The sequence below is a fragment of the Larus michahellis genome, chromosome 4, assembly GCF_964199755.1.
Source record: "Larus michahellis chromosome 4, bLarMic1.1, whole genome shotgun sequence".
Classification (NCBI taxonomy): domain Eukaryota; kingdom Metazoa; phylum Chordata; class Aves; order Charadriiformes; family Laridae; genus Larus; species Larus michahellis.
The window spans coordinates 23,739,161-23,750,368 of record NC_133899.1 but is presented as its reverse complement, the minus strand read 5'-3'; the positions used below and the strand labels follow the sequence as shown (position 1 = coordinate 23,750,368).

The 11,208-nt window shown below is 52.0% G+C and overlaps 1 protein-coding gene across 1 annotated transcript; it reads left to right on the top strand.

Moving 5' to 3' along the window:
- The first annotated feature begins 1,304 nt into the window (after positions 1–1,304).
- LOC141743065 (kelch-like protein 10) lies at positions 1,305–11,200 on the top strand. The gene is made up of 6 exons (XM_074586794.1): positions 1,305–1,368; positions 2,219–2,273; positions 2,805–2,948; positions 3,446–3,943; positions 5,678–5,781; positions 11,019–11,200. Exons 1-6 carry the CDS (start codon positions 1,305–1,307, stop codon positions 11,198–11,200), a joined length of 1,047 nt encoding a protein of 348 aa, XP_074442895.1.
- The last annotated feature ends 8 nt before the right edge of the window (positions 11,201–11,208 follow it).

Genomic DNA, 11,208 nt, shown 5'->3' with positions numbered 1-11,208 from the left:
GGGCATCTGCACTTTGCTGAAGTGTTGCCTGAGCTCCTCCTCTGCCCGCTGAGCCCAGCAGATCCTCTCGCCCCAGGGGAAGCTCTTCTCTGCTCGGGCCTTTTCCCCGGGTGTGTGGGGCCTGGCACGTCTGGAGGCTGGTCTGGCTGGGACCCTCATGGCCCAGGGGGACTGGCAGAACCTAGAGTAGCCTCAAGCGCTGGCACAGGCGAGTGAAGGCCAGGAGGGTTGTAAAAGGGTGCCAAACACGTCCTGACCCGTGAGCGTCTCATGAGCTTAACGATGAGAATTCTTCCCAGCAGCTCGTGCGGGGCTCTGTTTTGCAGCTGTGCTGAAAAGAGCCCGGAGGGCCCCGGGATGCGCTAGTTCTTGCAGTGCTTGCGCGGCACCGAGGGCTGTTCTGCTCCTCAGACTGCAAGCCAGCGAGTGTGCTGGGGGTGCCCAAGAGGCTGGGAGGGGACAGAGCGGGGACATCTGAGGCCAACCGCCCAAAGGCATATCCCACACCCTACCACAGCGTGCTCAGCAATGAAACTGGGTGGGGGTGGGGAGCGAAGGTTGGCGGGGTCTGCCCTTGCTCGGGGCCTGGCTGGGCATCGCTGGCTTGCTGGTCGGCAATGGCTTTCTTTTGCATCCCTTGTTTTCCTTGGGCTTTCTTTTCCGCTCTCCTTGTTTCTAAGCCACCACTTTTCTCCCTTTCCCCCTTCCGATGCTCCCCCTGCACCCCACTGCGCAGGAGCGAGGGAGCGGCTGTGTGGTGCTGAGCTGCCGGCCAGGCTTCAGCCACACCAGCCTGTGAGCAAAATTGTGCCCTCCCGAGGGGGAGAGGGCTCCCCCTTCCTCCTCCATCACGCCGCGGGCATCCCCTCTGTCCCACTGGCACGCACCAGAGCCTCAGCATTTGGCCCACGTTCCTCCTCGTCAAACCTGGAAATGGCCACTCAAAGGATTTTGCTGTGTCTAACGAGAAAAGATCACCTTTAACACTGGAGTGACATTTCCCTGCGCTTCCTTGCTTCAGCTGCTTAGAAGGGCATCCTCCATCCCACTTGTGTCTGGACAGCAGAAATTTGGTTGCCAAAAATGTTTGCTCAGAAAAGGAGCTGCTGCCTGCAGAGAAATCAACGTGACCGATGGAAAAGAGGAGACGTCTGCACCCTCAAAGAGGAGGTTGGCCCTGCGGCCCCCTGCCTTCGCCAGCGGCCATTTCCCTCTCCTGCTCTTCTGCACCAAAAGGGATCCGACTCCGGGCACCCAGCAGTGACTTGGTTTACTGAAAGTTTAAAGCAATAAATGAGCCTTGGATGTATCTGAATATGAACATCTCTGAATCCTTTCTGAAAGGAGACCTGCTGCCGATTGTGACACGTTTGTAAATGAGAAAAGAACTGGTGTGCGAAAGCAATCCACCTTCCCCATGTACCAGCGTTCTTAATATATGTAGTATTAGTGACACTTCAGAGCTTCAAATGGGAAAGCAACCCTTGCAGCTCCAAGGCAAGGGATGAACGTGCAATTTTTCATTTCTTGATCATTTACCAGATTGCCGCCCTTGCTGATTTTCTACTGCAACATTTCTTTTCAAATCATTGTACGCGCCACTGTTCCTGGTTACATCAAAAGAAACCTGCACCATTTTAACACATATGCTGGCCTGTCTCGTCCAAAAAGAAGTTGAATTTTACCCTGTTGGGGAAAATTGGAAACACGAGGATTGGAACCCCTCCCAAACTCCACCAAGGGCACCCAATGCCCTCCAAAGCCTCCCTTGAACCATCTAATGGCCCCCAAGAGCCTCCTAAGTCCCACCCACAGGACCCAAAAAACCCTCAATATCCCCCCAGGGAACCCCAAATACCCATGGGAACCCCACCAAGTTGCATAGACCTGTACATGTCTTCATATGTGGTCCTATCTGCTAGAATTGTGTCTTTTCTAGAGACTGCCAGTGGAGTTGCATTTTTTCTTGTTGTATGGGGTTGAAAATGCATATACTACATGGGCAGACGATTAGGATTCTGTTGCAGTTCATGTATTTATAACAAAACTTCCAATCCTGCTGTATTCGTGGCATTTTTACTGGCATTAGTGGAAGGAGGCGGTTGGTATTTTCAGGGTCCATTCAGCTTTCTGGCTGGCTTTGCAAAACTGACATAAGCATGTGCACTGAGGAGATGTGGGCCTTGAACCTGGTAGCGTTGCTGCTTCAAACCGCTAGCTCTTGAGAGAGCTGCTGTTAAACACAAGTGTTTTTCAGGTACCAAGCTTCCAAGGTGAGGCTGGCAAGCATTTTTCTTTTCTAGCTACGGTAGATGCTCATGGCAATAATGCCTTACAGTGAGCAATATACGCTGCTACTTGTTTTGAAAGCTTGCTTTCTCTGTCTATTTTCCAGTTTCCCAAATGCCTCTTACCCCCTCTTTGCTTTCTTTTAAAAGCTTGGAGTCTTTTAGAGACGGTGCCTAGAGCTGTGTACATCTTTTATTTCCTCTCCTGTGTGGAAGTCCACAGAGCCCAGGGACCCTACGGCTCTGCCCCACGGCAACATGGACCGTGGGGACCCAGACCTCGGCCCCACAGAGGGGCTGTGGAGGGGCTCACGGCCGGTCCCGGTCCCCCCCACGTCTGTGATGTCATTATGGGGCACGTTCCAGATCCACCGGACAGGCAGGGGTTCTACTATGATGTTGGAGGGAGGGCAAGGACCAAGTGCTGTGAGCACCCCAGAGAGAAGCATCTCCCACTGCCCCAGGCTTCGAGGTGGGCGATAGCTTGGCTTGCACCGCATACTCCTCCTCACCCAGGGAGAGGAAGATGAGTGCAGTGGCTTGCCCCGCCTTCCATGGGCTTTGCCCAGAAGGGAAGCTGGGCGATGGGATCATCAGCGTGGACGGCATTGAATTCATTGCTTACAAGATGATCCTCTCCAGCTGCAGTCCGTACTTCAGGTGAGTGCTTGAAGGAGGAGGGGATGGGGCCAAACAGTATTTCCTGCTCTGTGCCACACTGTGCCTTCGTGTATCTCCAGCGCTTCCCTCGGCCCTCAAACTTTCCTCCAGCAGTTCCCCCTAGTCCTGGTACCTCGTCGGACACCAACATTCATCCACAAGCTGGGATCGAACAGCAGCGCTGGAAGTGGTGTCTGGCGAAGCCCCAGATACGGTGCAGGGCTGGGAGCGTGGCCAGCCTGGCTGGCCTGGTTTGCCTTCCCCACACACCGTTACTCTCTGGTGTTCTTGTTGAAGCAAGGTGCCCACTTGCCCTGTGGCTCCTTATTAAAACAACCGGCTAGTAAAAGATTCCTTCATAAAACTCCCTGGCCTCCCAGCATGGCTACTGCTAGTGCCCAAATTGGTGGCCGGGGAAGGAGGCACAGGGGATAATGGGGTCAGGGTGTCACACAGCAAGGCCGCTTTCTTCCCCAGCGCTGCTTTGTTTTTTTCAGGGCTTTGTTCTCCAGCAACTGGAGCAATGCCGAGAGGAAGGTCTATAAGATCCCCGGCACTTCCTCTGAAATGATGAGGCTCCTTATGGAATATGCCTACACCGGGACAGTGCGGGTCACGGATGACAACGTTGAAAGTTTGCTCATCGCAGCAGACCAGTTCAATGTCCTGGACATCGTCAGGCTGTGCTGCGAGTTCTTAAAATCCCAGCTGTGCTTGGAAAATTGTGTCGGCATCTGGAGATTCACAGGCTACTACTACTGTCCTGACCTGCGAGAAGCAGCCCATGAGTTCATCCTGCATCACTTTGAGGAGGTGAGCAGGGTGTCCACAGAGTTTGTGGCGCTCTCCTTCAATGACCTGGAACGCCTGCTGGAGAAGGATGAGCTCCCTGTGAAAGAAGAGGCCGTGTTCGAGGCCGTTCTGAAATGGGTTGCTCATGACCTGCAGAACAGGAGGCAGCACGTTGTAGTCTTGCTGGGCAAGGAAGGGTGGAAGTGTGGACAGAAGGGATTTTTTTTCTCTAAATAAACTCAGCGTTACTGACAGTTAAGACTTTGCTTAAAAATTTTGAACTCATACGTGCGCAGTGGTATGAATTTGTAGTCCATGTTCCCTGTACTTACACGTCCCTCATGCAAATCTGCAAGTGCCATTTCTATCAGTTTCACAGGAACTAGATTTTCATCAGTGTCCCAGAAGGTCTTATTGACCAGCTCTTTGAAGAGCTGGAAGTTTGCTTTCCTGAAATTCAGGGTCCTGACTTTACTCTTCCCCACATGCCCAGACCCCTCGGGACTGTGCACTCCACCAGCGCCTGACCACCGCAGCCCAGGCTGCCTCCAATCTTGATGTCACCCATTAGCTCATTTGCGTTGGTGCCCTTCAGGTCCAGTATGGCCGCTCCTCTGGTGGGGCTGTCTGTTACCTGGCTCAAGAAGTTATCTTCAAGGCACTCGGTTCTGGCAGTCTCCTGGATTGCCTACAGCTCGCCATGCTGCTTTTCCAGCAGCTGTCGGGGAAGTGGCTCAATATCTGTGATCAATTAATAAGCTTTATTGTCCTCAGTTGTTTCAACTTGATGAATCTTTTTCCTCTAGAACACCAATTCATCCCCGCTTTTTGCGGGCGCTTGATTTTCCATCTCTAAATGCCTTTTGTATGGGTGGCACGGTTATTTTAGAAATTCTGAACTTTGGAAGTCCACTTGCACACCTACCCTGACAGTGGTGTCTGTGGATGCCGTAATGCATCATGGTGTGTTCCTTTATGACTAAAAGTTACCACAGGGTAAGGCAAGGTAGCCTTGCGTTAAGTTGCCATGGCAGAGCTTAACAACCAATCTTACAGAGTTTTAGTAGCAAGAAAAGAAACTGTCTGGAGCTTGATGGTACCCCAAAACCTCCCTGCCTCCCTCCCTCCCTGCCGGCGTGCTGCCTGCTCCCTGCCCAGGCTCTGCAGGCAGGGCAGAGGCCATTCCCAGCACGGCATGGCCATGCTGGGGAACCTCTCCTGCCCGCCAACGGCACACGGCACCACCGCTCACCCAAAAGTGGCAACGCAGGAGCCAGTGGGCCAGGCGAAGATGAGGGCGGTGCTGTCCTCATTGCTGCCAAGTCTTTTTCTGCAGTGGTTTAAAACAGTTTACCTTGGGTTAAAAGCAATGTAAAGGGTAACAAGGGACGATGTCCACTGCTGCCATGTGCCCAGCCCTGAGAGCTGAACCCCAGCTAGACCGCTCTGGCCAGCCCAGACAAAGCGTTCCTCCCAGACGTCCTGGTATTTTTTAGCCATCTCTTCTCAGAGAGTTTGTCTTCAGTGCATCAGGCTGGTTTACCCCTGGAGAGCTGCAACCGTCTGCAAGCAAGTTTGTCATTAGAGAATTTGCTGTAGGTAAAATAAAGGGGAAGGATGCCTGGAGAAAAGCAGAGATGCCCTCACTGGAGAGCTGACTTTCACTGTGGAAAGGTCATCCATTCCCTCTTAATGGTCATGCCTCAGTTACCTGACTGTGTTAGTTTGAGTTTAGGTGGTTGTTAAAGATGGGATTATGAGACGTAAATGTATGCATGCATGCTGTTCCAACCACTTTTCCTTGACACTGTGACTTGATATTGCAGGCATCATGAGATGGTTTGCGCTCTAATGGGTAGAGAGCTCCGTTAACAAAAATACAGTTAATACACAGCCTTCATGTTAGCCTTTTTCGGCTCATTTATGATTGTCTTTAGGCCATTTGATTCTCTGAAAAAGATTCCAAAATATCCATTGCCTTTTCAGCTGACACAGGAACCTTCTATATATCAGGTCTCTAAGAAGGAAGAACGACGCCAAGGTAATTATTTCATTCTATAGTTACCCAGCCATACCAAGCCTGTCTCTGTAAATTTCAGCAGACATCGGCTGAAGGGTCAGTACTGAAGGGACATAAACCATTAAGGCCAGTAATCCACCCCTTCAGAAAGGACAGGTGAGCAGCACTTGTGGTGCTAAAGGGTTGGGCTACGGTTTACGACTCAGAAGTTTTAGCTGTTTCATGATGGGCTTACTGTAGGTTTTCTGTATGTTATTTAAGACTGGTGGTCAAAAAAATAAGAGCATGTGTGGTCTCTAGAGAGCGAAAATCACAGCAATTACACGACCGGGCCGCGCCGGGAGCAGAGGCTACAGCCCCTGACACAACATGGCCGCCGGGAGCCCTGTGCCGGGACTACAGCTCCCAGCGTGCCCCGGGGCGCCCCTTCCTGCCCTCTGACCCCCGCAGGAACCAGAGCCGCCTCCCCGGGGCTGCCCCGGCCCAAGGCCCCGGTGGAGCCGGGAGGAGGAGGAGGGCAGAGAGGGAGAGAGCAGCAGAGAGGGGTGGGAAGGGCCAGAGGGACAACGGGGAGAGCAGGGGGGAGCTGGGCAGGGAGCGGAGGGAGGAGAAATGCTGATGAGGGGCAGGGGGAGAGCGGGAAAGAGATGGAGGGCAGGGGCCAGGGTCAGGACGAGGAGGCGGAGAAGGACAGAAGAGCGACGGCCTCCAGGGCTGAGGTGGGGGAAGAGCAAAAGGGGACGGGGAGTGGGATGGAGGCCCAGAGGGAAGAGGGAAGGCCCAGGCAGACAGGCAGGAAAGGGGACGGGCTGCAGGACAGCAAGGAAGATGAGGCCAGGCAGGTGGACAGAGCGATAGAAAAGAGAGAAGGGCAGGGAGTGGGGGAGAGAGATGTAGAGAAAGACAAAAATAGCAAAGAGAAAACCAGGCTGCATGGCAGGGAGGGAGGGATGAAAAACATAAGATCAGGGAGCCGGCCAGAGAAAGACAGAGAAAGGAAAAAATAGTGATGGGCTAGAGACAGGGCGGGAGGAATTAAAAGATGGGTGTAATAAGTAACTAAAGGTGATTTGCTGATCGAACAAGTTAAGCAAGAGGAACGAACCCATTGTGGCAGTCTTGAGAACTCCCTGTTTAACCAGAAGAGACATGTCCACAATGTTATCTTGCTACACCAACATGGGAACTCCTGTTTGACAAAAAGCTTAACCACAATGTTATCAGAATGTATTGTTTTAAGCTGATTCTGTGACCAACATTTTATCTAAACTACCTCAAGCAAGAAGCTACAGAGGGGCGTACCGAAGATGTCGAAACCGACCTCCGTGAAGATAAAAAGAGCTGCTCAGCTTGCTTGAATTTGCGAGCCTTTGGTGGAGCTGCGACTCCCCGGCCGCCCAGCGCTGCTTTTGCCTTCCTACCTCAATAAATATTTATTGAATCTAAGTTGGACTCGATTTATTTTAAATTCAACTATAACATGGGGGCAGGGAGCCAGGCAGAGAGCGATGAGGAGGGACCACAAATAGCAACTACGGGCAACTGACTCCATTTCTTGAGCACCCCCCAGCAGCGGCATTACCAGGCGCCTCAAGGAATGCGCTGCCTGCAAAAGCCCTTCCCTGGGCTCAGTCCTGCTGCCTAATATTGGTGATGAACGTCGCCCTGCAGAGTGGCCGGGACTGTGGGGAAAAAGCCCAGCTCGGGGCGGGGGGGGGAATCGGCCAGCTGGTTTTTTGTCTGTTTGCTTGTTGGTTTTGCGTTTGTTTGCTTCTTGGTTTTGCTTTTTAAAATAATACCATTTAAGCTCTAAATACAACCTGTAAGGAGAAAGGACCCAGGCGTACTAGGTTGGGCACATTTAGAGCCCAAAGCCGTCCAACAGCCACACAAACCACCGCTGGCTCCCGCTGCGCACACTGCACCGCCTGCTCGCAGGTACAGGCAGCCGCCCTGGGTCTTGAGTGCTCCTCCGGAGCGGCACCGCCAGGCAGCTCAAAAAATCCCACTGCCTGCAAAAACTAGAGCACAGCTTAATTCTGGGCAATTTTCCCTCTTTTCAAGCCTGCTGGTTAAAGAGTCATCTGTTGAGGCATGGCTCAGGACCAGGCCAGGGCCAATGGCGCTGCTTTCTGCACCCCGTGGCGGGGATGGGCAGAAGGAGATGTTCCTAGATCAGATCGTGGGACGAGGTACATGCGCAGGGTGTCAGGGTCCAGGGTTTCCCAGTGCCTCCGTGAGAGATCTTGCTGCCAGCAAGCACCTCACCATAACGCCGAGGCCGTATCCACCCCCTGGAGCTGGGTACAGCTGCCCTGAGGGGTCTCACAGGGAGGACAGGGTCATCTGACATCTGACAAAGAAATGATGAGCTGAAGCCCGGTGGCCATGGCTGGCCAGTTCAAAGTCTCCGAGGGCCTCAACCTTTCTCCCCGGGAGTGTTTAACCCAGGTTTTACTGTTATGTACAGGATCCGGGTGTGTTGGCCCTGGCTTCCTGGGGTTATGTTATTTTTATGTTATCTTGTGTTCCGCATGGTCTTTTTTTGTGGAGAGTCCTCTTTTTCAGCTTGTTTACCATTTTAAGGTTTAGATGGGGGTCTTTGTTTTGTGTACAATGTTTTATCTGTTTGGGGTTTTTTTGCTGTTTTGGTGGATTGTATTGTGTTTTCTATCTTGAAACCATCATTTCTGGTCCAATATGTCTCCTGCAGGTGGGGCAGTGCCACTTCTGGTGCAGTCCGACTCGTTTCTGACTTCTAGCCCATAAGTAATGACTGCCAGAGGACTATGCGTACTTCTAAATTTCCATGGACTTCCAAATTCAGGGTCATTTCTCCTGCCTTGAGGAAGAGCCATGGGAAGATGCCAGCCACATGGAAGGACCAGGCTTTCTGGGTTTTGCTTTTGAGTTAGAAACCTGCAAAGAGGCTGCTGTCGTTAAGTTTAGTGACATTTTGTAACTCAACTGGGTATTGTGTGACTTGAAACATTGCTGGCAAATCATAGAGTCATAGAATGGGTAGAGTCAGAAGGGACTTTAAAGATCATCTAGTCCCAACCTCCCTGCTATGGGCAGGGACACCTCCCACTAGACCAGGCTGCTCAAAGCCCTGTCCAGCCTGGCCTTGAACAATTCCAGGGATGGGGCATCCACAAGTTCTCTGGGCAGCCTGTGCCAGCGGCACACCGCCCTCGGCAAAAAGAATGTCTTCTTAATATCTTTTCTAAATCTACCCTCTTTCAGTTTAAAACTGTTCCCCTCGTCCTGTTGCTCCACTCCCTGACCAAGAGTCCCTCTCCACCTTTTCTGTAGGCCCCCTTTAGGTAGTACTGGAAGGCCGCTATAAGGTCTCCCCAGAGTCTTCTCTTCTCCAGTGTGAACAACGCCAAGTCTCTCAGCCTGTCCTCACAGCAGAGGGGCTTGAGCCCTCTGGTCATTTTTGTGGTCTCCTCTGCACTCACTCCAACAGTTCCATGTCCTTTGCATGTTTGGGGCCCCAGAGCTGGAGGCAGTACTTCAGGTGGGTTCTCACGAGGGCAGAGTAGAGGGACAGAATCATGTCACTCGACCTGCTGGCCATGCTTCTTTTGATGCAGCCGAGGATATGGTTGGCTTTCTGGGCTGCAAGTGCACATTGCCAGCTCACGTTGAGCTTCTCACCCACCAACACCCCCAAGTCCTTCTCCTCAGGGCTGCTCTCAAACCATTCTCCTCCCAGTCTGTATTTTTGCTTGGGATTGCCTCAGCCCATGTGTAGGGCCTTGAACTTGGCCCAATTGAACTTCTCCAGCCTGTCCGGGTCCCTCTGGATGGCTCCAGCGTGTCGACCGTGCCACACAGCTTGGTGTCGTCGGCAAACTTGCTGAGGGTGAATTCAATCCCAACATCCATGTCACCAACAAAGATGTTAAATAGAACACCATTCATCACTGCTCACCACTTGGTCATCAAGCTGTTGGCCAAATCTCTCTGAGTGCAGCCATCCGTCCAATTCCTTAGCCACCGAGTGGTCCATCTGTCAAAGCCATGTCTCTCCAATTTAGAGACAAGGATGTCATGTGGGACAGTGTCAGATACCTTGCCCGAGTCCAGTCAGATGATGTCAGCTGCTCTTCCCTTATCCACCAACACTGTAACCCCGTTGTAGAAGGCCACCAAATTTGTCAGGCACCGTGTGCCCTTAGTGAAGCCATGTTGGCTGTCGCTGATCACAGAATCACAGAATCACAGAATCACAGAATGGTTCGAGTTGGAAGGGACCCTAAAGATCATCTAGTTCCAACCCCCCTGCCATGGGCAGGGACACGTCCCACTAGACCAGGCTGCCCAAAGTCTCACCCAGCCTTGAACACTTCCAGGGACGGGGCATCGACAGCTTCCCTGGGCAACCTCTTCCAGTGCCTCACCACCCTTACAGTAAAGAATTTCTTCCTGATATCCAATCTAAATCGACCCTCTTCCTGTTTGAAACCGTTGCCCCATGTCCTATCATTGCACTCCCTATATTCCATGTGCCTCACCAGAGTTTCCAGGAAGATCTGCTGCGTGATCCTGCCGGGCACCGAGGTGAGACTGCCCAGCCTGTCTGTGGAGGAAAACCAATTGCCTTTAGGCATAGGAACAAATCTATGGAAGGTTCCAGGCGTAAGACTCCCCTTTTCATCTGTACGGCCCTAAGAGCTCTATTGGCATTTCCAGTGCCCAGCCCCTGGAGAGCGTGTGAGCTTGTGAATAGGTTTGCTCTCCAGGCATAGCCAGGGATCTCCTTTCAGACTAGTGACAAACCCGTCTTGGTGGAAGGCTGGTATCCTTCCCTTCCTCAGTGAAATTTCAAAAGTAACATAGATGCCCGTCCCTGTACCGATGAGACTTCACCGGGACAGGTTCCCAGGAGAGTGTTTCTGGCAGAGGATGGGCTTTTAGTGCATATCCAACAGTGGGGCTTTTTTCCTCTGCTGCTGTGGTTTGGACTGTGGCGATGGGCGAGTTGTGGAATGAATACGTATAATCCACCACAGGCTTACGGGCAAGGCTACCATATTAAAACCTGGGCTTCCAAATGACCATTAACAGGAAAAATAGACACCAAGAGCAAAATTAATGATGTCATTTATACAGAGGACAGCACTGAAATCAAAAGGATTTCCTGACTCCGGAAACCCAAAAGGCATTTAAAGATGTAAAGCAAGCAGTCGTGGAAGCTCCCTCCTTAGCCCTGCCAGACCACAAGAAGGCTTTTATATTTATATGAACAGAAAGGAATAGCCAGTTGGGCCAGAAGCGCCTGCAAGCCATAGCATATTACTCAACAGAACTCGACCTGGTCATTCAAGGCACGAACTCCTGCGCTAGGGCTGTTGCAGCAGCAGCTTTGATGGTTGAGAAAGCAAGAAAGGTTGTCCTGGGGCACCTCCTAACGCTGATGGTTCATTCCTGACTTCTTAG